This window comes from Phoca vitulina, unplaced genomic scaffold (assembly GCF_004348235.1).
Source record: "Phoca vitulina isolate PV1807 unplaced genomic scaffold, GSC_HSeal_1.0 scaffold38, whole genome shotgun sequence".
NCBI classification, from domain to species: Eukaryota; Metazoa; Chordata; class Mammalia; order Carnivora; family Phocidae; genus Phoca; species Phoca vitulina.
The window spans coordinates 3,558,646-3,585,300 of NW_022589741.1; the positions used below are offsets into that span (position 1 = coordinate 3,558,646).

At 39.7% G+C, this 26,655-nt stretch overlaps 1 protein-coding gene across 12 annotated transcripts in view; it reads left to right on the top strand.

Annotated features, from left to right (window-relative positions):
* Positions 1-26,655, top strand: part of GRIA4 (glutamate ionotropic receptor AMPA type subunit 4) — a 578,537-nt gene that overhangs the window by 461,798 nt on the left and 90,084 nt on the right. For all 12 annotated transcript variants that reach the window (XM_032427877.1, XM_032427876.1, XM_032427875.1 and 9 more), the window contains one exon: positions 7,272-7,456. In XM_032427877.1, coding sequence (XP_032283768.1) covers positions 7,272-7,456 — 185 coding nt within the window. The remainder of the gene's footprint in view (positions 1-7,271; positions 7,457-26,655) is intronic.

Genomic DNA, 26,655 nt, shown 5'->3' on the forward strand with positions numbered 1-26,655 from the left:
CAGCTCTCCCTGTCCGCTAATGCGGGGTGCAAGAGCCCCTCCTCTTGAGAACGGAGGGCCTGAGTTCACATCGTAGCCCTGCCACTTGCTGGGGTTACGGTTTGATGGAAACTACATGGCTCACCTTGATCTCTGTCCCTTCATCCATGGGGGGGATGATCAGACCTACTTCACAGGGCTGTCCTAAGGTCCAGCCGAATTGTCAGGTGATAATAAAGCTTAGTATGCTTATGAACCCACCACTCCAGCAAACCAGTCTCTTAACTATTAACAATCTATCAAGCATTCCTCAAGCTTCCCGCCGCTCTGCCCTCGGCCCCTATGCTCATCACCATCTCTGTCCATCAGACCCTCCCCATCCTCACCTGTCATTCTCTCTGCAGAGAAGTCCTCTCTCCCAGGGGCTCTATCCCTCCTCTCAACTCAACACTTTGCTTTCCCAAAGCGTTGCCATACAGAGTAAGTTTAACATGCAAAATTAGGTCTTAAGTACTTTAAATGCTTAATATGAGACAAACATTATTTGATTTGCCTGTTAATTCACAAATCTATATTTCAGTCTGCTTATAAAGATACAATGGTTGGAGCGCCTGGGTGGCTCAGTCGGTTGATCATCCGACTCTTGATTTTGGCTCAGGTCCTGATCTCAGGGTCCTGGGATCCAACCCTGCATCCAGCTCCATGCTTAGGGGGAGTCTGCTTGGGATTCTCTCCCTCTCCCTCTGTCCCTTCCTACCCTCCTAAAATGGATAAATAAATCTTAAAAAAAAAAATACGATAGTTGCATTTAGTGCAAGTTCAAATTGTGAACTTTTATAGTGTGATATAAAAAAACAGATATAATCAGAACTGTGAATTTTATATAGTGTGATATTTAAAATTGATAAAATCTCAATTTAGAAGCAAATTAATAACCATATAGAAATCATGCCAGACATTTATTCTGAATAGGAAACTAGTCTTTAGATATTGGAGTTTAAAATTATGCAAAATTTTCAAGAATGCCTTTCTTGCATGAAAAGAGATGGTGGTCCACTATAAAAAGATATTGATAAATGCTCATAGTGCTGAGGAGATAAACAATTCTGGAGGCAAACTTGCAAAGATATCCAGTTTTTTCTTAGGGACTATTCAAGATCTACAGAGATGGTCTGTAGAACGGCTGCCTGTAGCGAGAGAGGAAATTGGGTTCCTCAAGCCTGTGTCAATCTAGCTTACTGGTTTGGGTGACAAAGGAGGTGGCTGCCAGGCCTTATCACCAGAAGTCACTTGACATCTAAAATGCAAGTGGAAAAGTGTGTGCTTCTTCAGGACATCAAAAAAGATGTAACTGCCCTCTGAAAACAGGATTAAAGGACCACCAATAGAACGGATTGATCCTTGTCCTCCATATCCCTTAAGTTTCATGGATCACCAAGTAGAGTCGTCCTTCCCCTGTCACCTCACCTGGATTATTTCAATATGGCCTCTGAACAGGTTTTCCCATTTCCTGTTACTTTCGTCCCCTGTATTTCCCACACCTCAATTGAATGGTCACTCTACAGCACATTTGTCATTCTCTTCCTGAAGTCCTTGAGGAATAAAGACCAAATTCTGTGATATGAGAGAAAGCCTTAGTGACACGACCTTTTCCTGCTTATGTCTGCTGCCTGTGGAGCCCTTCCTGCAGTCCACACCAAATCTGTCCGTATTCTCCTTGTTCTTCCAAACACGAGATAAACTAAAGTGTTTGAGGTTCCTGGTTGTGACCTACCATGCTGCTTCTCACCACCAAGCCTTGTAACATTCTGACTCCTGTCTGTGAAATTGCCACTAATTCATTCATGCATTCAGATAACTCTTTGCTGAGCATCCACTGAGCACCTACTGGACAAAGAAGGACTGAGCACAGAAATAGTCACTACCTTCATGGAGCCTACAGTATAGTGGAGGGCTAAGATGCTAATCAGATCATCATTCAAGTATATAGTTAGAAACTAAAAAAAATGTACAGAAAACTGTAAGAGCTTGAAGAGCTAAGAGGGGAAAGTGATCTAGTCGGGGGTAAGTAATGTTTGCAATTTGTTCTGACAGATGAAGGAAAGCAAAAGTTGAAGGAAGCAGTTTTTTTTAAAGGGAACAGTAGCTTTGTGCAAAGGCACTGAGGTAGAGAGATGCGAGGTACCTTCTAGAACATCTGAGAAGGGCAGTGTTGCTGGAGGATAGAAAACAGACATTAATGGTCTAAAATGATACTGGAAAGAGGGAGGAGACGAATATGATTTGGGCATGTATCAGAGAAGAGTAAGAAAATACAGGGCACTGCAAGGAAGTCCATAGAGAGTCTATCTACAAAAATCAATCTCGTATGGAAACAAGTGATTCTATAAATTAATAGGTTCAACCATTCTTTGTATTGAAATAAAATTCTCCTGTGGCCTGGTTCTAGAAAAGCCCAAGAGAATGAAGAAAACCGTGGTGTTAGGGCATGCTTGGAGGGAGGTGCTCAGGGCCTTGAACCTGTGGCAGGTGGTTGAAAACACTTGCCGTGTGCCTGTATTCATGAGGGTTAGGCTCAGTTGCAACTATCAGAAACTTTAAAGATTTAGATTACCAAATTTACCTGAAAGACGGCATTTGAATTAAATATGCACGCTGGAATGTCGGGTTCAGGAAACAGTAAATGTTCTTGTCAGAAAATACGAGAGGCTTTAGGGGAAATCCAGGACCCAGAATGACCATCTTTAAGGATGGATTTTCTGTTTTTACTGTTGATTGTAGACAAGGGAAAACTCAAGACATTCCATCTTGTATCAGGTTTGCATGTTTGGCCTCAAACTGTATCAGTTAGAAGATCTTTGTTTATTTTCACTATGCCCTTCTTGAACTGTGCAGAGAACAAATGCTGTAGTCCCGGCTGCCGATAATTTTAACCGCGCTACAAGGTTAGTTACTCCTGTGTGCTGAGACCTTGGAGTCCAGACAGGAGCCTTTGAACACGTTATTTTGGTGCTAAGCTACTTTGGAAAGAATCCAAACTAAATGGTTGCTAAATGTGTTCGGCAGTTCCAGCATGGTGCCATTCAATGAGTGAGGGTTCCAGAACCTCATTCCTCTCTAAGACTGAGGTTAATGAAGCACGGAGTATACTTCCAGGTACACACAGTGTCTGGGATGCCGGGAACTGTGCCCAGACCAGAGACATCAATAGTGTTGTGGTGGGTACCTGCATGGCAGCTCAGAAGGTTGGCGTGAGGGCTTGTACTTGGCTGCTGTGTCCCTTTGCTGCTTCTTTTGAAGCTCATCAACAACCCCCCGTCCCCCATGGGACAGACCCAGTCCTCTCCTTTCCACACTGGTTCCCACCACCACAACCTTGATGTTTCTCCACCCCGTGCTTCTCATACTGGTTCCCACGACCTAGGAGTTTCTCCATCCCATACTCATCATAATGGCGCACCCTTCATCTCATTACTTCGTTATCCTGATGAGACTCCTTGATAACGTCTACACTCTCACCTCTTCTCATCTTCTCCTCAATTTCTCAGCCGTCTGAAATACGACTTCTGTACCCAGCACTGCACGGGTGAGCTCCGGTGAACGCACCAGTGGACTTCTAAGTAAGAAGCACTATGAGCGCGCTTCGGTCTTTATCCAAGTGGAGTTTTTTTAACAGCTTATCGATAACTCCCCTCTGTTTGAAATTCTTTCCACTCTGACATAAATGTCTCCTGATTCTCCTCGTGCGCCTCTGTGTACAGATAGTTGAATCAAGTAACTCTTGAAAGAGAGAACATCAAATAAATAACACCCAGCTTGTGTTGGTAGCAGCCACATCTCTGGGTGGTGCTGTTCATCCAGAAGAGGTCATTCCCCATGGATGATAGGAACATCGTTGCTGTGCATGGAGGCAGTCATTCGGTACAGCTCACATCACTGTGATCAATTATCAGCATAACTGATAATGTCATTACATGGCATAAAAACATTTTAAACAGTATTTGTATTGTAACTGATACTGTTCTTTAATAACTATGAAAAGCCTTTGATTACTTATTGTAATACAGTAATGTGATTTTGTCCATGGTATGCTCTCACCACTATTCTAATAAAATTATTTTGGTTGTTTATACAGTACTGTAATTTGTGTAATGGTTAGTTACTTAGTGACTAGATAGTTAATTCCTTGCAGAGACAAGAATCATGTCTTTATCTTGGCAAACCTTAAAGGATCTTGGATGTAGTAGGTTTTCAATAAATTATACTGAATTAAAATGTTAGGCAGCTTTTTAAAGTCGAAGCGAGACTGAAAAGATCCTGTACGGTAGTAAAGTCTCCATTAGTCTTGTGATATGCACCTAACACACAGTATTCATGGCCAACAATATCTTACAGATTTTCTAATAACTAGGAGATACAAATCATAGCCGGATGTAGAATTAGTATGACATGACTTGTGATTTTCTAGTTTATATAACAGCCAAGTTACGTAGCCATAGATTCAACGGCAGTATTTTCTCCAAGTCACAATATATTCCCAACTATCCTGGCAAATAAATAAGACACACACATCCGAGTAGCAATGAAGAAGACAGCATATGAAAATCAAACATAGCCTATAAAAGAATCCCAGCTTCCCACCTGTAACTGCATGTGCTTTGCACCACATCGGAAAGATGCCATTTATTTCTGCCTATGATTAATGGTTCTTCTTAGGCAGCCAACTTTCTTTGCCATTTAACAAAGATTGTGTCCTAAGGTTTTGTCTTATTTCAATTCTAGTGCCATTTGTAAATCTGACAAATCAGATAACGAAATGTTCAATTTGAATTATACTTTTGTTTGAGTGTGAATCTTGAAATATCTCTTACGCAACTGGGAACATACATGAATTTCATCCAAAGGTTTGTGGCTGTACATTCTGTAAAGGTCCTATAGGCAGGAAAATAACAACCTGGATGTCTAGTAGTGATGTGAAGCCTGATAGCCACATGATGCCAAAAACAAAAATAAAAATAAAAAGGAAATATATAAAGAATCACGCCAGCTGTGAACTGATGCCAGGGCACAGGATGACTACTTTGGTGCGTGTGGTCGGTATTTATCATCTTTTACGACATGCAAAAAAAAAAAAAAATCAAACGAAATGTCTTTGAATTATTTTGGTATGACACTAAATAAAAGGAGAAAGAGGGAGAGTAAGATGTCAATTGGAATTTTTTAAAAGAATATGTTGAGGTATCAAAAATGAATATAAATGAACACTGCCTCGCTTCCTATCGGAGAGCAAGTCCCTGTAACAGAATAAATGAGGCATGAGCATGTACGTTAAGAGAGCGCTCAGACCATCCTGTTACATAGGTGTCAGACAGCAAACAGGGGAAGAGTAATGGGCTTGGGGTGGGGGCCGAGGGGAATCTAGGTAAGATCCGAAAAGATGGTTACCGGCATGCGTTACAAAAGGGAAGACTAAATGGAGCACTGGATAGACCAGAATAATTACAGGATAATTAACATGCCCTCTGTCTTCCTCTTTGGGGAATTTTTTTTTCAGTTAGATAGAAATGAATCCTGACTGCCACAGTATTTCATTTGGCAGGATATCAGGTAATTTATATTTCACATATGATCTCATCATCAGTTCCATCTGTTGGTATTAACCAAGCATCCGTAATGTTTGAAACTCTGACTTGTAGAAAATATACCTGAAAATCAGAATCCTTGAATTTGAGAGACTCATACCAATCAGAAACCTGAATAAATGCCCTCTTATCTTGCAAGTGCTGTGTATTCATTTTAAGTCTTCACTTTTAATCCACCTGGTTCTACACTCTGACTCCAGGGACCAAGGGAGGGAGAAACCACCCTCAGCTGCCATAGGATGAGCTCAAATCAGTGTTAGACCTTCTTTAAAGAGGACGAGCATATTTTTTTTATGCTAAGCCCCAAGTAGAAAAAATCACTGGCTACCAGGCTCTGATTCTAACCAGTTCTTATTTATTGGCTATTCATAGTTTCAAAGACTTTTCCCTTCTTCTTGCACGCAATTGAAAACTGAGAGCTAGAAAAAGCAAGATTTCAGGACAGTGTTGGCATGAAGAAACACTCCAGGGGCTGTGTGTTCCTAAGTTTGCCCCAGCTTCCTTAACCCAGACACTGACCTCCCTTCCCTTCTGTGCTGGTGAATACAGAGGGATGTGGACCAACAGCAGGGCACAGATCACCCCATTCTCTGGAAGGCTGTCTCCAGCTAATGAACACTCCCTTTTTCAGCAAGCTTGGATGAGTCTTCTCAACCTTCAGGACCTGGTGCAAGTTCTTCCTCCTCTTTCTCATGTCCCAGCCAGGCAAATTTAACCAACCCTTCCCCTGGGCCAACACTGGACATTGAGTACAGCTAGCATCACAGTGTCTTAGACTGAGCTGCATTTGTTTATTTGAATGTCTTTCTCCTCTACTAGATCATGAGTTTGAATGCCTGGTGCCTCACCTAGTAGCCATTCAGTTCACCCGCAATCCATATCATCCCCCTGCTAAGAGACAGAGTTAAATAATGCCTTCTCCCCAAAAAGGGGGGTGAGGGTTGGGGGAAAAAATAATAATGCCTCCTCCATTCACAATAATGGGTCCTCAATAAATACTGTTGCGTTGGTTTTTAATATCATCTTTTCCATAGCTGAACCCAAACATGTCGTTACTGCCTTGCTCAGTTGATCAAAATTAATTCTGTCCAGTGAGTAGAATTAACAAAAAGAATTTATCAAATTCTTATTGACTACAGGTGGTACTGAATTTGGTTTTGGGTTTATTTCATCAAAAATATGTCTAAAGCAATGTAATGTTCTCTAGTAGAGGGATTGTGAGAGCTTATTCAAGGCATGGTGTTCTTCCTTCATTTGAGCAATATTTTTTTTGTATTTATTTATTTGAAAGAGAGAGAATGAGAGAGAGAGAGAGCACATGAGAGGGGGGAGGGTCAGAGGGAGAAGCAGGCTCCCTGCCGAGCAGGGAGCCCGATGCAGGACTCGATCCCGGGACTCCAGGATCATGACCTGAGCCGAAGGCAGTCGCTTAACCAACTGAGCCATCCAGGCACCCCTCGAGCAATATTTTTTAAGGGGTGTTGCCCCAAGAAGAGAAAGCAAAAACCACTCAAATCTTTAAGTTTCTAAGCATTTATTGTATATTTGCAGCATAAAAATGTTGACATAGACTCAGTGCCTGCATAAGTTATTAAAGAGGAGGAGTGAAAGTATGTTTTTAGTAACCCTTCTGGATTTTTTCCCCACTAGGGTACTCAATACTTCAAGCTATTATGGAGAAAGCAGGACAGAATGGTTGGCATGTCAGCGCTATCTGTGTGGAAAACTTTAATGACGTCAGCTACAGGCAACTTCTAGAAGAGCTCGACAGACGGCAGGAGAAGAAATTCGTAATAGACTGTGAGATAGAGAGGCTTCAAAACATATTAGAACAGGTAAGTCCTGGATTTTATATTATTATTACCGTAGACCTTCTACAAAAAGTTGACTTTTGATTTACTTTTTTCCCATCAATATTTTCTCCAAACCATTTAGTCTGAAGTGCAGAGTTCAGGAATTTTCATTCCATGATTCATCTCCACGACTAAATCATAATCCTTTATCACCAGAGGCCATTTTGGCTCGCAGGTCTCAGTGCAGTGAGGAGCACGATTTCTCACACATTTTAAAGACCTACCATAGCAAGGACCTTTTGTGAATCACCAAGAGCTCTTGGCCTCCTACGTTCATAAACATCAATTTTGAAGATTAATTGAAGATTAATGCCATCTAGAATCTTAGAAAGTTTTAGTATTCATGACTCTGTGCCTTTTCTAACCTTCAGAAAAATAGCTACATGAGAACTAATAACATGAAATAGTAAAGCAATGAAATAAAAGACAGTTAAATGGCGTACTGTGCATAGCATATCTTCCTCTAGATGTTTTCAGTGCATTACCACTACAGTGAAGATGGTTTTCAACTCTTTTCACAAATGAAGACTCCTTTGATAAATCTTTCAATAAATAGTCGTTGATTTGATTTGAAGCAGACAGGAAAAGGTAAAATTGAGCTTTGTTATTGTGTTAAATGATAGGAAAATATCATCAAATAATGGGTAACATTTGCCTTCCTCCTAACCCTACATCTCCCGATCAGCTTCAAGCTATATTTGGCCAAAATTGCAGTGAATGATTGCCACCTAGTGGTTTCAGAAATGTGTGCTCCTGCTGACCTATGGTGAGCAGTTCTGGCTAAGGCAACATTGTCGCATGATGTCTTGTTGGTTACTTTGCTACATATAGTTTGCATAATAATATGTGATTTGTAGTAGTAAACTTAGAAATTCGTAGGTTTATTTATAACAATAACATAAGTACTCAAATAGAAAAAGCAAAACTGAAATATGTTTCAGAGATTCCTCCTTCATATCGAAGGGCCCTAAACTAGATGGCTTTCAGTTTCCCTCCTCAACTATATCAGAATTTGTAAAAGTTAAAAGTGAAAAAGCATGCGGTATTTCTTTTTCAAGGTCTGGTGAAGCCAATCTATACTGTAAGAGGAAACGATAGTATTCACTTCCTGTTAACTTTTCATAGAAGAAGAAAAAAACTTGATTGAAGAAATATATTTATATTATATTGGAAGACATTCATTATAAACCTGTATGCCACTCAGCTTTATCCCTGAGGGACTCCAAAAAAATAAGTTTGCAACTATTCAAGCAAGGTATATAGAATTTTTAAGCGTGTATTTATGGAATCCAAGAAAAAACTTTTGTACTTTCTTAAGCAAGACAGTCACTTCAGCTCAAACTCTGTTCTGCCTCCCTCTCACTCCCACCCCTGTGTTGAGAGTTGAGTTGTTCGATGTGAACAGCTGAAGCTTTGTAAATACCTCCTCATGAATCCCACAGAGCAGTCAATTCTGAGAACTGCCCGGATTGCCAAGTTCCTGTCAGAGGGCGAGGAAGGCTCAGAAAGACCCTCCACTTAGCACCTGTGCTTAAAAGACTGTGTCTGGAGAAGGCAGTGGAGTGCCCACAGCACACTGACCCATTTCAGAGGCTTAGCTAGCTTCTAAGAGGAAAATCGGCGTGCCCCAGCGCTTTGGATAAACTCTAATAACAAGCCTTAAATAAAATCTTGCTTAGGGGAACAAGACAGTGTTTTTTGTCATCTTAAAAATACTGTTTTTATATTCTTAGCCTTATTGAGATATGACTAACATACGATGTTGTGTAAGTTTCATGTGACAATATGGTAATTTGATACACTAATGTATTGTGAAGTGTTTACCATAGCAGGGCTGGTGAATGAACAATTCTGTCCCTTCACATGGGTACCATTTTGATGGGGGGGGGGGATGAGAATATTTAAGATCTGCTCTCCTAACAACTTTCAGATATATAATACGGTATTGTTAACTATGGTCGCCGTGCTGTACAATAGATCCCCAGAACTTAGAAAACTGAGTGTCTACCTTTTCTGTGTCTCTTCTTGCTGGATTCTAAAAGGTTTCTTTTCTCTCATGACTGCATAGTAATAATGAGACTTTGTCCCTTTAAAATGCCTCTCAAGGATAAACCTAATCAATTGTACAGTGTCTCCTGTATTATGAGAACATAATATACTCTAAATTGTCCTATAAAATTTTCCCTAAGAAAAGATGTTTTCTGATCCTTAATATGATTTTTTTTACTACCGATACTTTAATTCCTTGTAGCTTTAAGCCAAATCATTTTTAATGTTTCTTGGTTTTACTCTTGACTCATCCAAACACAAGAGCTAATCCAAACTGTATCGAGAGTTTCTACATGTACTTTAATACCCCCATATTTCTGCAGCCTCTTTAATAATTTGAGGTAACAGTGGAAAACAATTGCAGAGAATCAACCAATGCCTTTTTTAAAAAAGTAAAATGCTAAATAATCTTGATCAGAAAAATGCTTTTGAAACAAAGTAGCTATCTTTCAGAAGATGGTGAAGTTAATATAATGAAGATAAGGGGATGTGTTAGTAGATTATAGAAAGATGAGCACACTTAATATTGGCATGCGACCAATAACTACTTTGTGGATATTTTAATTCGTATCATTTTTCAAAAACATAATGGAAATGGCTCCCACAATTTTCTCTTAAAGTCTGTGAATGGACAACTGTGTTTAGAGAACCACTTCATCTTCTGCACATGTTTTCCAAATTATTTTTATGTCACAAACTAATTAGTTCTTATAAACGTATTACTGTTTATTTTTTTAGCATCGCTTTTCTTTAATCACTGCCCAGAAGAGTTATAGGATGTATCTGAAATTTCAAATTAATTACAATTAGTTGTTTTAAGAATTTTACATTATCTTTTTAACTTAATTATAAATATTCTAAGGCAGTAGATCTCAAACAATAGTAGGCTTAAGAATCACCTGGGGTGAGGTGTCAGCTTTGCTAAAAATGCAGGATTTTGTCCGTATCTTTAGATAGTTTGCTTGAAAAAGTCTGTCCTGGGACCCAAAACACTACCATAAGAACAAAATTGTAACTAGAAATCTATGATAAGGACAACAACAAAACTAAGATGTTTATTAAAGCTAAAGTTCTTTCTATAAAGGGTGAGTAAATTAATGTTTCATGTCTATACTTTTAAATGTGTGCTATATTTTTTTGAGTTTCAATGGGCTTATTTTTTAGTGTTTCAAGTTTTTGTTTAAATTGTAGTTAGTTAACATATAGTGCAATATAGTTTCCAGAGTAGAATTTAGTGATTCATCACTTATATATAACACCCAGTGCTCATCCCAAGTGCTCTCCCTAATGCCTGTCACCCCTCCAGCCCATCCCCTTCCTACTTCCCTCCAGCAACCCTCAGTTTGTTCTCTATAGTTAAGAGTCTATTTTATGCGCTGCCTTCCTCTCTCTTTTTTTTCTTTCCCTTATGTTCCTCTGTTTTGTTTCTTAAATTCCCATATGAGTGAGATCATATGGTATTTGTCTTTCTCTGACTGCTTTATCTCACTTAACATTATACTCCCTAGCTCCATCCATGCTGTTGCACATGGCAAGATTTCATTCTTTTTTGAGACTGAGTAATAGTCGTGTGTGTGTGTGTGTGTATACCACATCTTCTTTATCCATTCATCAGTCGATGGACACTTAGGCTGAATCCATAGTTTGACTATTGTAGATAATGCTCTATAAACATCAGGCTGCATATATTCTTTTGAGTCAATCTCTTTGTATCCTTTGGGCAAATACCTGTAGTGCAATTGCTGGGTCGTAGGGTAGCTCTATTTTTAACTTTTTGATGAACCTCCACACTGTTTTCCAGGGTGGCTGCACCAGCTTGCATTCCCACCAACAGTGTAGGAGGGTTCCCCTTCCTCCGCATCCTCGCCAACATCTGTTGTTTCTTGTGTTGTTAAATTTAGCCATTCTGACAGGTGTGAGGTGGCATCTCATTGTATTTTTGATTTGTATTTCCCTGATGATGAGGCTGTTGAGCATTTTTTTATGTGTCTGCTGGCCATCTGTGTGTCTTCTTTGGAAAAATATCTACTCATGTCTTCTGCCCACTTCTTAACTGGATTACTTATTTTTTGGGTGTTGAGTTTGATAAGTTCTTTACAGATTTTGGATACTAACCCTTTATCAGATATGTCACTTGCAAATATCTTCTCCCATTCTGAAGGTCGCCTTTTAGTTTTGTTGATTGGTTCCTTTGCTGTGCAAAAGTTTTTTTATCCTGATGAAGTCCCAATAGTTCATTTTTGCCCTTGCTTCCCTCGCCTTTGGAGACGTGTCTAGGAAGAAGTTGCTGTGACTGAGGTCACAGAGGCTGCTACCTGTGTTCTCCTCTAGGATTCTGATGGTTTCCTGTCCCACATTTAGGTCTTTCATCCATTTTGAATTTATTTTTGGTATGGTGTAGGAAATGGTCCAGTTTCATTCTTCTGCGTGTGGCTGTCCAATTTTCCCAACACCGTTTGTTGAAGAGACTGTCTTTTCCATTGGATATTTTTCCTGCTTATTGAAGATGAGTTGACCATAGAGTTGAGGGTCCATTTCTGGGCTCTCTATTCTGTTCCATTGATCTATGTGTCTGTTTTTGTGCCAGTACCATACTGTCTTGATGATGACAGCTTCGTAATAGAGCTGGAAGTCCGGAATCGTGATGCCTCCAGCTTTGGTTTTCTTTTTTAAGATTGCTTTGGCTATTTGGGGTCTTCTGTGGCTCCATACAAATTTTAGGATTGTTTGTTCTAGCTCTATGAAAAATGTTGATGGTATTTTGTTAGGTACTGCATTGAATTTGTAGATTGCTTTGGGGAGCATAGACATTTTAACAATATTTGTTCTTCCAATCGATGAGTATAGAATGTTTTTCTGTTACTTTGTTTCTTCCTCAGTTTCTTTCATAAGTATTGCGTAGTTTTCAGAGTACAGCTCTTTTACATCTTTGGTTAGGTTATTTCTAGGTATCTTACAGTTTTGGGTGCAGTTGTAAATGGGATTAATTCCTTGATTTCTTTTTCTGCTGCTACATTATTGGTGTATAGAAATGCAACAGATTTCTGCATGTTGATTTTGTATCCTGCGACTTTACTGAATTTGTGGATCAGTTCTAGCAGGTTTTTGAAGTCTTCCAGGTTTTCTACGGAGACTGTCATGTCATCTGTGAATGGTGAGAGTTGGACTTCTTCCTTGCTGATTTGGATGCCTTTTATTTCTTCTTGTTGTCTGATTGCTGTGGCTAGGACTTCCAGTACTACGTTAAATAACAGTGGTGAAGGTAGACATCCCTGTGTCGTTCCTGACCATACAGGAAAAGCTCTCAGTTTTTCCCCACTGAGGATGATGTTAGCTGTGGGTCTTTCATATATGATGTTGAGGTATTTCCCTCTGTCCCTACTTTGTTGACGGTTTTTATCAAGAAAGGATGCTGTACTTTGTCAGATGCTTTTTCTGCATCTATTGAGAGGATCATATGGTTCTTATCCTTTCTTTTATTAATGTGGTGTACCACACTGATTGATTTGTGAATATTGAACCACCCTTGCAGCCCAGGAATAAGTCCCACTTGATTGTGGTGAATAATTATCTTAATGTACTGTTGGATTCGATTTGTTAGTATCTTATTGAGAATTTTCGCATCCATGTTCATCAGGGATAGTAGCCTGTAATTCTCCTCTTTCATGAGGTCTTTGGTTTTGGAATCAAGGTAATGTTGGCCTCATAGAATGAGTTTGGAAGTTTTCCTTCCTTGGATTGCTGTTTAAAATAGTAGTTAGCCATTCCAACATCTCAAAACATCAGTTTCAAAACAACTATTTGAGAATGTAGTTTAAGGTATATTGATTTTTCTATCCTAAATTACATCATAGGAAAAAGTGGAACAATTTATATAAATATTACCCACTGAGCTATTAAGGTAATAGAAATATAACAAAACGACAAAGTTAGACTTACTGCCATATTGTTTGTATGAGGCCACAATAAAACAACTTGCATTTTTGGCCTTCTAACTCCATTGGGCAATTTGGTCCATTCATCTACAGAAAATAACTCAGAAAAAAAAAAATTAAAAGTACTTTTTGAATATTTGTTGAATTTGTGATCAATTATTGAAAGTGTCAATTTTTACTTTAATATACCTCATTGGACACTAACGGTATTCATCTTACCTAGTTTTCTTCCTCTGACAACAGTCAATTATTTTATAGAAGAGTTAAAAATAATATAGCTTGAATCAAAAGAATTACTTTCATATCAAAATCAGTGCTTTATAGCGGGAGCCTTTTCATATATTATTTTATTTTCACATATGTCCATTAGTTTTAAATCCTGAACTCGATTACTTGCAAAGAGTCCTGAGGGAACTCTAAGACCTTATCAGTTGAATATTGAACTACCAGACGGATTCATATGTTTAACCCAGTAAGAAAAAGGCAACAACAGACTTGATCTTAACTGTTTTCCTAGCCTCAAAAATTATTTGAGCAAAATAGCACTTAAGGCTAATGGTTGCTCACACATTTTAGTCCACCATGAAAAAAAGCAAAAAACAAAACAAAACAAAACAAAAACCAAGGGTCACACAGGTATATTTCTGTGTTCCTATAGTCTATGAAACCCTTCCCGTAGAGCCCCAGCTCCCCCTCCGGGGTCACACAGGTATATTTCTGTGTTCCTATAGTCTATGAAACCCTTCCCCTAGAACCCCCAGCTCCTCCTCTGGAATACAGGCATTACACAGGTGGTGGGGGAGCTCTGTTACCTCTTTTCTTTGCTCAATTGACTCATATCCCCAAAATTATCATGTTTCCAAAAGAGATGAATATTTTCACTTTTGAAGAAATGGATGAGAACTCTTCAGTTGTTTATTTTTAAAAAGTAAATGGAATAATTTAATGTTTGTGATTCTACTTCTTACTCTGAATAAGGGGCATTAGACCAAGATGATCTTAGAAAATCTTGATCGCTCTAAAAGTCAGTAACGCTGTTTCCGGTAAAGACTTCCTGATCATTGCATTTGATCCTGAAGGAGTATATAATTTTACACATGGGATTCACCTTGAAAGGAAGCATAGAGTAAAACCTCAGTCAAGTGGCCCTTTCTGTATATTCATTCATCCTACGAATATTTATTGACTGCCCCCTTCACGTGTGGCGCCAGGCTCTGCTGAAGATAAAGTGATGAGCGAAACAGATGCATTTTCTGTTCTAGTTAGGAACGCCTCTCTGGCTAACCAAGGTTTAAAACAAAAGCATTTGCTAAAATCCTACTAAAATGCATTCTTTCCTTTAGAAATATGGTACGTAGAAAGTGATCAAGGATCTCATAATGCCTCGGGATTTTGTTACGGGTGCGGTTCTTACCGAATACATGGTATCAGAGGCATTCGGTAGAGAACTGGAACATGCCTGCATGGATGTGAGCCTCACCAAGTCCATATGGGGAGAAGATGACAAGGACTGACCTCACAGGATGAAAGAGCCGTTTAACAAAGGAACTGAGAAACTGGCTCACAGGCATCTCAAACTGCCTCTTTATCACACACCTCAAACGTAATTGGTGCCTCTTTCAGCAATATTCCCCCATCCACTCTATAAAACGGAAATTCAGGTTTCCATTAGACAAAATGGGACTCTCAGATAATTGGCAAAAGCCGGTGACCTTCCCATACTGTTTGCAAATTAATCAAAAAAGCCTAAAAGCCATGAGTGACCTCTCAGAGGTTTATTGCCTCACCAGAGAAAACCAGTAATCCTGCCTCGGGGCACAACCAATTGGAAAGAGGGAAATTTCTCACAAACAGAAATGTGGCCATTTGCACCCAAGTGGTGAAAAGTGCACACGGCTTCAGTTAACTTAATTCTAAGTCCAAGGCTTCCTCCCTGGCTAGTACCACCCACGTGAGAAGTCAGGTGCAGACAGGATTTTTGGCAAATTGCCTAACGTATGGCAACAGATAATGTCTGTTTATCTAGAATCTGCACTTACATGTTTTCAGATGTCTCTAACATAAGCAACTGCACTAAATCTAGAACTCTACCCACCTCTACTTCCAAAAACATCTCTGACTTGAATAAAGCATCGAAAAGAGCCAAAGGCTTAAAGAGCCTGCCTGCGCATGCCGTAAGTGGTTGAGTCATGATCTAGAAGGAAAGGAACATTTTCTTTCCTGGCTGATGACATAGGGTCATTTTTTTTTTTCACACTAAGAACACCCCCCCCCAAAAAAAATCCTCAAAAACAAAAGTATAAGAGCCAGAGGAGACAAAAAGAAGCACGGAGACAAGGAAAGCTAGCTTCAGTCATGAGAAGTAGTCACTACGGAAGAGCCCTCATCACTGGAGAGAATGGCTTGGATTATTTGATGGTCTACGGAAGGATTAAGCAGCACACATTCCGACAGCAGTGGAGACAGGACGGTCCTGCACTGGATTCCTAATGCATCCACTCAACACCTGTGTGGCGGCTATCATTCCAGGCATGGTGGCGCTGCACAATGATGAGCAAAGGTGGCCCCTACAGCGGGCATGCTTACACCCAAGCTGGGGGCTCAGAAACATGAGCAGAGTGGCCAGACAATTCCTGATGGCTTCAGAGTCAGACCTATTACAGCATGTGTCAGGAACTCAGGAAATGTGGTGACTCAGTATAATCCAGACATGCTTCACAGGGAAAGCAGACATTTACATTGAAAATGCATTGTATTTTCCCAGGAACAGCGGAGGGGTAAGGATATTCCAGACAGAAACAACTGCAAAGGCACAGAGTTCTGGAAAAGCTCAGCAGGCGGAGACTCCTTCTATGTGATAAAAATTGGCTAGGGGACAAAGGCAGAAATTGGAGTGGAACACTAATCAAAGACTCGAGGTAGCAGGAATACGGATTCCTCCTATTATGTTTAGCTACCTATCATTGTTGCGGAAATCTTATCTCCCTCAGAGCAGGGTCTATATTTATCATTTACCAATATATCCCCAGTGATATGAAAGGGGGTCAAAAATAATTGTCAAATAAATGAAAGTCCGAATGAGCTTCATTTGAAGACACAGGCAGGAAGAATCTCTTTTGCGTTTAAAGGGCGAGCAGCCAGCAGCACTTGAAGGTTCTGGAGGGAAGCCCTCAATTACCTGAAGCTTTCTTGTCCAGAAGACCTCACCTGCCAAAGATGGTGGGAAATCTAGGTTTTCTGGTGTTTGTTGTATTGGCTGAAAGAGCACAAGAGTTTCATTTCCATATATTAATGTAACAATGAGTGAGATGCAGTGGGAAATGGGAACACACCAGGCACTCAAAGAAAGGAATTACTACAGCAAGGCAGTCGTATCAGCAATTTCCCACACTGGAGCCTTGCCAGAACTGTTGCTTTGCTTCCTCATAAAGCTGCTTTTGCATATGGAGCTCTGCTCAGTCAGGAGCTTCAACAAAGTAAGGGGAAATTTAACAGATGTGAGGTCGTGTTTAAAAAGGGGAATTTTACTTCTTTAATCTTTCTTTTTAGCTGAATTGATTTGAATGTGCAAATCCCATTATAATGCACTGGGTTTGTTGTTTTCATAGAAAACAGAAACATCCTTACAGATCTCAGTCAGACTAGTGCAAATGGAATTTGGTGGGAGCTAGAAAGGGGTCTCTAATTATCTCTTAGCAACCATTACCATGGTTGCAGGAATTCCTCATTTTCTTATTAAATAAATAAATAAATAAATAAATAAAGGGAAAAGTAAAGAAAGCAAAGGATGGAAGTTTTTTGAAGAGGAAGGAAAATATGGTTGTCAGAATGCTAGTACTTTCGTCTTGGAGAATGGTAAATTCTAGGCATTGATTGTGTTCAACTAAATTTGTTTTAGTTGATGCTCCAAGAGCACTTCTTGGAATAGTTTCCATTATTGTTGTTGACACAAACATTCAAAAACTCAGTTTCTTTTAAAAAAAGATAAAGGACAATCTGCTTGATAATTTTAGAGAAATAAGTTAGTTTTTCTAGCCTTAAGTAGAAAGCAGCTGCATAGACTTATCTACTATGGTTTAGAGAAAGGCAAGTAATATTCCTTATTAAGTAGAAAATAGAGGATAACTTCATAATTTATTTCATTAGAATTTTGCATCTACTCTTCAAATGTTTAAAAGACAGGGAAATTAACAAAAAGGAAGCAATGCAACCAACAATACCTTTGAGGACACTCTTCTGAGTCTTGTAAACATAAATATAACCGCCCTTTATAAAATCTGGAGAGTTTAAACAGTTCAGTAATAGAGTGCACTACCTGCTAATGAATGAAGTGATGCATCTTTTTAATCACTGTGATTTAGTTAGAAAGGTAGTAACACAAATCCATTCTGAATCCTCCTCATGATTGTACACAACTTCCCTAGTGATCATCTAGATTTTCTCTGAACACAACTAGTGCCAAATTTAAGATCAGATTATGGAACGAAATTAAAATGGTGTCGTTTTTACAAAAAAAAAAAAAAAAAAGAGTAAGGTCCACATGATCACTGGTAAATGGAAGAAAAATCAAGATTGTACATAGTGAATTTTTATTTTTTTAAGGTTTTTTTTTTTCCCCCCAGAGTCACATATATACCCAGTGATTGTTATGTTCTTCCAAGTCCAGGTTTACATTGTCTCTATACTTACCCTATGTCTTTTCCTTTACAACCACAAAATACATACTGGAAAAATATGTCTTTAATTCTATTCTTATAATTAATTTTGTGGTTATTTCAGCTGATTGTTATAATGTAAATTTGAAGGCCAAATATTTTAATATACTATAATGACATAATAATGTAAATATCTTGCAGGTAACACAAGAGAAACTCATCTTCTTGAGTCTGCCCACCCCATCCTACCACTTTCCTTTCTTACACATGTACACAACGTCAACCCATTTGCTTATTTATTCAACATTTATTCAATACCTACCAATTTCCGAGCACTGTATATAAAGTTAAATCAATTGCAATCCATCCCTTGAAGGAATTTCAAATGTAAAGGAAAAGCGATGAACGCAAGCAAATAATGTAGCACCATGCAGAAAGGTGTAATAAAGACTAAAGCACAATGCTGAAAGATGAGTCAGAATTTCCCAGGATGAAACACTGGGACAGGGCATTCAAGGCAGATGGCAGTGGGAGAGCAGAGCCATGGGATGGAGCCACATGTTTGGGGAAAGCAAATGCATATGGTTGGAACATCAGGTGCAGGGGAAATGAGAAGATGCTCAGGGCAAATTGAAGACAGATTACAAAGAGCCCCATGGGGTCTCCTAAGTAGTTGTATATTCCTCATAACATTTCAATGCCATTGGGTATTTTTAGACATGATCTGATCAATTTGTGTTTTAAGAACAATAATTCTCGTGACAATGTAGAGAATGGACTGAAAGGGGGACAGATTGCTGATGAGTAGTGTGCCAAGTGAGCATGGGTTCTTCATCGTCATTTTTCATGTCTCATGCATACCAGTATTTCACTTCATTTATCTGACATCTACATAACAGATATTTATTGAGGGCTTATCATAGGCCAGGCAATGTCCTAGCCCCCTGAAGTCCCTGCTCCATGGAGCCTGTATTTTAATGAGGGAGACACACAATGAACAAGTAAGTGTGTAATGCCAAGTAGTGATCATGAGAAATTCTTAAAGGTATTTATTAATATCTACTTTGCCAAGCACCATGATATGTACTTAATTTAGAGATTCATAGTCACCATTACTTTTGTTAAGATTTTGAGAAGTTTAACTGATCTGACTGGGGTTTTAAAAAAAGGGGAGGGGAATTTCCTTTGGCAAATTTAACAGTATTATTAGTTATGGATAATAGTCTTTGTAAGAATAAAATAGCTACGTAGTGAGCTTGCTATGCCCATACAACATACCGACACCAAGTAGGAGAATCTTGTTTATTAGGAACAGGCATATTATTCCTGCTTTGTTTCTCTTAGTTATGACCTTTCATTTGCTTGTTTTTTAAAGTAATTTCTGAGATAGTTGCTTGAACAAATGTAAAGGGTTTACATAGAAAAGATATTATTTGTGAATGAAGATAGGGTCTCTGCTTACATCTTTGTCCTCACTCTGAATCCACTTCATAAGAACGTGGTTCTGGAGCACTAAGCTGTTGGAAATAGAACGAAACAAATAAGCTCAACGACCAGGAAAACATTCTCCTGAAATAAAAGTAAAGAGAGTCTTAGGTCTTCTATATTTAACTAACCACAATTTTATCTGTTGAGTAGAATTACAAACAGGCAAATTTTAGAACTCATGACCAAAAAGTTACTAGCTGACGTTATTAAATAGTAAGGTGCTGCCGCAAAAATTATGGACAGAACATATCTTCAATACGCCTCAAGTGGTTTAGTTGATTTATTATTGTGGGTAAAGATGATCGACACTGAAGAGAAATAAGAAAATGCCACTAAAGCAACTAAAGTGTGAAATGGGTGTGAAAGTTAAGGAAAGCACTGAGTACAGAGTAAAGCTATAGGAAAGATGTCCTTAAACAACCTTTTAAAACCGTTCTCTAGAGCTGCATACTCTATCTGGCTCCTGGGAGTTCAGTGTACATTAGTATATTAAAGTCTCTAAAAATTCCTATAGCAAAGCAACCTCAATCCTTATTTAACCTGGTGTTCCCTGCAAGAGTGGCCACAGAATCTCTATCTCTCTCTCTCTCTGCAGTCACCTCTTTGCATTTTATTTGCCTAGAAAAAAATGGGAAAATAAAACATTTCCAAGAAAATAAAGGAAGTTTTGAATTAAGAAAAATGAGGGAGGAAGGAATGTTCTGATGATATTTCAAATAAATGTGATAAGGAAAAGAAATATAAAATCAAGGGGATAGTGGTAGGAACATGTTATGTTAACAGGAGCCCCCAGAACCAGTAGCTCCAACAGTTCCCTACACTGGAAAGCCACAGAATCAGAGATTCTCAGGTTGGGTGGATCTTAGAGGTCATCCATCCCATAAACAGTGCCTTCACAGGGTGCTTATGCAAGCCATATTCAAACATAGTTGACATATAATTCAGACACCCCCTCATAATTATCTATCCCTTTGAAACATGTGACAGTACGTGACATTTGAAGATAACTTTTATCCCCATCACCACCAACCCCACCAGCGCCCTCAAGTTTTCTTTGTAACCCATGAATAGATGTTTATCTATTGATGACATGTCCAATTAGGGACATGAAATATTCTGATTAATAGAAAGTTAACCACTTATGGAATTCCTATTTCAAAGAGAACACCATAAAATATACTTAAAACTGTACTATACATAGTTGAACCTTTAATTGATCACTTTGAGCTTATCCTATAAATAGAATTATCTCTTGGATTGAGTTGGATTTCCATTAAAGGTAGATTGTATACCTGAACTATCATTTTAGATATACACCTGGTAAAGTACAAACTATACTAAACTGAACCCAAGTTATTTAAGCTTTCCTGCTAATTGGCTTTATTGTGGATATATGAAGAACTTGCAAACCTAAACTTGGGTATGTTAAGTTTTACCTGATCACTCTCCATCTGTGTGGCAGTGTTCCAGTCTGCTGCAGAATGGGACTAGGAAAACCTGGCATATATGATGTTATTCAAATAAGCAATATGTTCAGACAGGAGATTATTTGAAGAAAAGGAATTTTTGTTTCATTATGAAAAAGCTGATTTTTCTCATCAACACGTTTGGCATTCATCAACTCTCTAATGTGATAAAGAATGTCATTGTCATAAATAGCTGTTACTCATTTTCCTCTTATGAAAGATGTATAAAAATTGGTCAAAATTAAGTCATTTTTCTGATTGCTATGGATTAAAGAAGGCAACAGGGTATAGTTAAAAAAAAAAAGTACAAAAATTATAGTAAAAACATCTGGGCTGGATTCCCAGCTTCATTACTTAATGACTGTACTTATTTAATGTGTTTGTTTATGAAAAAGCAAAGAATTACCCCCTCCACCTACATCTCATTAGAATTATTTTTTATATTGCTTCTTACAAAATATCTCTTTAATTAAAGAAGAGCATGGTGCCCACTGGTTCTTTCAAGTTATTATGTGTGTTTCACATTCATAATCACAAATTCCATAGAACCTTCTGTGCCTCTTTGCAAATATTTTCAATCACTGAATTAAAATGCTATTAAATCATAATGGATCTTTGCTAAGAGATGGTCATCGTTAGCATGATGAGAATCATAATATTATTCAAGCTCTGTGAACGTTTGGAACCACTGTAATAGGCAGACAGAAGGATACGCTCTACGCCGTGCTTTTCTATAGCCCTTGGCAGTTACCATGATGAGATGAGGTGTCCTGAAGCAGGAAATAAACACCTGAATTTCAACACTTAGTTTTCACTCATTGTTCTACAACCCCATTCAAATCACATCACTTATAGAGCCCTCAGTGCAGAGAGATGTATACAAAGCGATCTACCATCTTTGTTCTGAAAGGATGAAACTGAAGGATTTTTTTTTAACATTTGGAATATAGTCAAAGAAAGAGACCAGTACTATGAATGGTTGTCCTTAAGGTATATAAAGACAGTATGAAGGGGAAAACTCATATGTCGGGAATAAAAAGAAGGTATTAAATAAAGATAATGATTCATTCCTATTTCCCTATATGAGAGATTAAACCTTTTCCACCAAATTTAGCTAGCCAAATAAAAGCATGGTGTTTCATGCAACTTGAGTCTTTGACTATGCACAGAGATTAGGGACTCAGAATATGACGTATGTGTGTTACATTACAGCGATGAAGAGCTTGGGACAGCTAGCCAACAAAAGTGTTTATACCCTTATTAATTTTCCTGCCACATTGGTCATTTTTTTTTTTTTAATTTGGAGACTGCTTTAGTTTGGTTTCCGCAGAAGCAGACCTTAAGACCAGGATTTATGTGTAATCAGTCAGTTTGGGAGGTGAAGAACACACTGGAAGAGCAGTGGAGAAATGCAGTCAATTAAAGGTGTATTTATCCTCAAAATTACCGTGTGGTGGGACTGAGGCTTAATCTCATTTGAAATTAATGTAAATTACTGGAGGATTATTGTAAATGTCATTTGAAATTAGTGTAAATAGAACACACATGTCAGAATCCTGTGTGGCAAGGGCATCGGAGTATTTACGCGCCAGCTCCCATCGCTCACAGTGGGAGGCTGCCGGGGAGGAGGGCTTCCACTCCCTGGCACTTCTGGCCTCCCGCCCCTCCCCACCATGACCAACGTGGGCTCCGGGGACCAGAGGAGAGCCTAACGTCATGGAAATTCGGGTGCTGGCTGTCAGAGCAGCATGCGCCGGTCAGAGGACGAGGCTAGGTGGGCGGCCAGCCGCGTCTCTGACAGTCGCTGGTGGTACAGACAAAGGACTTGAAGTCTGGAGAAGGACGCTACCCCAACATCTTCTGCTGGAAGTCTGCAGCCCTGCTGGGAGCTTCCACGGAGAGATCACATCACTGCTTTGAGAGGCAGCCATCCCTTTATGGGCAACTCTCTTCCTCTCCCTTTTCCCTAAAAATGAGTTTGTCCTAATTAGAAACTTTTATAATTTCTAACATCTCCAAGGTAGAAGAAAAAAAACTACATCTGTGTACGTGTACATGTGTGTGTGAATGTACCCCTTCCACTTAAGACATCTGATGAGCACTCTCCTTCCGTCTTCTCCGTGAATCCCTTCTCACATTAAGTAGCCTCATTCCTTTGGTTCTGGGGTTCTTTATTTTCCTCTCCCTGTCTGTGAATCACACCCCCAGAAGGAAAAGTTCTGCTGTTTTCTCATGAGGCTGTAACTGCAGTTCATTTGCAAAAGCCCTTTGCCTTATGTTTTTCTTTTGCTGAAACTGAGGTAAACTAAACAAACTAAACAAGCTAAAGCTCATGTTTTTATCTATAATAAAATATTTCGAAGCATCCTGAAAAATCAACATTCAAGAGACATCTGGGGGTTTGGGATTAGAGAGAGTGACAGGAGGTCCCCAACGTTGACTGGGCATCGTGTCCCCAACACCACCAAATGCCAGACTGTTGTGCTCATGTCTCGGAATTCTCTGGAACATGATAACAGATGGGAGAGGAATTTCCAGCTGACTTGTAAAATCAAAGTAAAAGGAAAACCAAAACCATTCATATTCAGGCATGCCGTTGCAGGTCTGTAGCTTGAAGACAGTGTTCAGTGTCATGATGGCGGCTTCGTAATAATAGTTTGAGGTAATACACAGCAGCCCTCATCTGGAAAGACCCCTGAATGCTCTATAAACCACTGATACATAAAGGATTCACATAAAATTGGATTGTGGGTTAAAGACCAAACTCTCATCATTTACAAGTCTCAAACTGATCTTAATATACTGTGTTTGTGGCATTTATATGCTAACTTCTGTATTCATCCACTCAGTCAATATTTATTTAACATCTGTTCTGTCTTTCAAATTACCTTGTTCTCCCAACCAGATGATACCACTTCTTAAAATCCATGGCATTCCCTTTACTCTGCATTTCAGTCATTTCTGTTTGAGGCTCATCCCCTTAAGAGATGAATTAAACACGCTTACTTATGTCTATAAGCCGTGAATCTCCTTACCCTAAATTTATACATAGGACACATTTATTGAACTAAATTTATTTAAAGGTGAAGTCAAGGTGGAAAAGTGTCCTGGATTCATTCTTCCCTTATTTTAATAAATGAATAAAGATTTAGAAGTCGCAGTCATAAAGCTTATGCCGTAATTTGTTAATGAAACAGTGCAGGGACTGCGTCTGGCATTTACCTTATTAGTATTCGTCGGCCTGATTTTAGAATTGAATCATTTGACCAGCACCATAGATATTTCTAAGCAACTGTTTGTTTCCTGTAAAACAAAGAAGAAAAAAGTAATCAAAGGCAAGTTAGTCCCTTTTCTTAAGCATTTTATTCTCATAAAGGTGGGCTCCTTGGAAAGTGTATGATCAGAGGAACTTGTATATTCTTCCTAACCCGTTCTTTAGAACTCTGAACGGACACTTGATCACTATTCTTTGTCCATTTGCATCCTCTGTTTCTTTTAAGAAGATGAAAAGAATAGAGATGCGGAGTCTCTACTCCAACATTTTTCTGTCTTTATGAAAGGCCATAATTAATTATTGCAACCAATTCCTCATCGTAGGCTTCATTTTCCCCTAACAACTGGGCCAAACACACTTGTCAGTCACTGTGGGAGGGCTGCCGGGGAGGAGGGCTTCCACTCCCTGGCACTTCTGACCTGGCCTCCCGCCCCTCCCCGCCATGAGCAACGTGGGCTCCGGGGACCAGAGGAGAGCCCACCGTCACGGAGATTCGGGTGCTGGCCGTCAGAGCAGCATGCGCCGGTCAGAGGACGAGGCTAGGTGGGCGGCCAGCCGCATCTCCCACGGTCGCCGGGGTAAAGACAAACCCGTGCTGTTACATATTCGTATCTTTCACCTCACTGTTTAGTTTCCTTCTTTATAAAAATAACATCAGAAGTACAGAGACAGAAGGTTTGGCCCACTTTCAAAGTCAAGTCACTCAGATTTGTTGTTTTTGAGTTTTTTGTTTGGTTGTTTTTTTTGTTTGGTTTGGTTTGGTTTTTGTTTTGTTTTTTTCTTTTTTTGTTTTTTGTGTTTTACACACGAGACAGTCTGCACTTTGGTTGAGGTGGTGATAGCCATGTCAGACCACACTCACGACACCATCAGTTTCACACAACCATTAAAACTTTTTTTTAAGCGAACAACACTCTGGGTGCAGGACACTTTACTATAGAGTATTGGAGTATACATTGGATTTTTTTTTTTTTTTCCACAAAGAAACTTCCATCTAGTGTTGGATGCTTGGCAGAGGGACCAAGATCTGGCCTTAACCCCTGGCCCGCCGTGGTCAGGGTGAGAGTGTTCAGGAGTTTGTACGGCACATTGGTTTTTCCCCAGCAAGGATCTGGCTCAGCAAAAACGATGTTCTCTCTGGCTTCCCCAGCCAGGTAAATAAATCCTCAGATCACTGCTCCCCGAGGCTCCAGTTCCCATAATGCTGATGCACACCAAGCTCTGCAAGGCCTTTTCTACCAGGATTTTTGTCACTTTTGGCTGCTTGTGGTTTCTATAAGTCCTCGTCCCTTGAAAACATATTATATAAGCTTGAATTTATTGCAGTTCTTTGCTAGGCAATCTGGAACTGACAGTCATTTCCTTGTGGAGGCACCGAGTGCAGAATTTCTACTGGTTCTCCGTCTTTTTAACAGTGACAAGTGTTAGCTCTTTGCAGTGACTTTAGGAGCGGGAGAGGTTCTGGACTGCAGCCACAGCGAAATGGCAGGCTGAGAGCCTTGAGAGAGAAGAGGCAGGGTGAGTGTGAGGGCTTGCACAGAGTGCAGGAGGCCGCCCCCGTCACCCCAGCGAAGGTTGCGGTGAACCCGCAAGAGAGAAGTAAGGAACTGTCCTGGGGCCGCAGTCCCTGCGGAGGTCCAGTAGCGGAAGCTCTGGCAACTGCAAGAGCGTACCCTGAGCACCAGCCGTCAAGGGTTCCTTGACAGTTCTCTTCTGCACAAGCTCCACCTGAGATTCCCAGAGAATCCGAGGGCTCCGGCCTCCTCAGCCCAGGCTTGATAATCACTCGGGTTTGGGTTCCCCAGCATGATGACTAATTACACGGTTTCTTTCCAGGACTTTCTTTACGATCCCATTTACACATTGCTTGTCCGCATCTTTGTGGTAAGACTGTCGAGGGATGTTCAGTTTTAGACAAACTGTGGACTAGCTGAATCAGGCAATAGGAAAGAGAGAGACATGCTGTGTAAAACATTGCACATGCGTAGTGGAGCTTCCTGGAGAATAGAGAAAACCTTCAGGAGCCAGGAAGGAAAGGCAGCTGTGCCCACGGAAGTTGCCAGCTTGGGCAGCCTGACTTGGGGGTTGATGCTCACCCGAGGACAGAGACTTTGGGCTCAGCCAAGGCAGTAAGTCTGCACTCAGATCCGACTGAAAGCCACACTCTTGAGGGGTGACACGGCAGTAACAGAGAGGACTAGACAACAATCTGCTACCTGCACAAGGGATCACCTGAGTGTTTTCCGCCTGGGCCAGGCTCCGTGTGGTGGGGCTGACAGCCCCCGTGAGAAGTGGTCATGATCACAACCCTCGT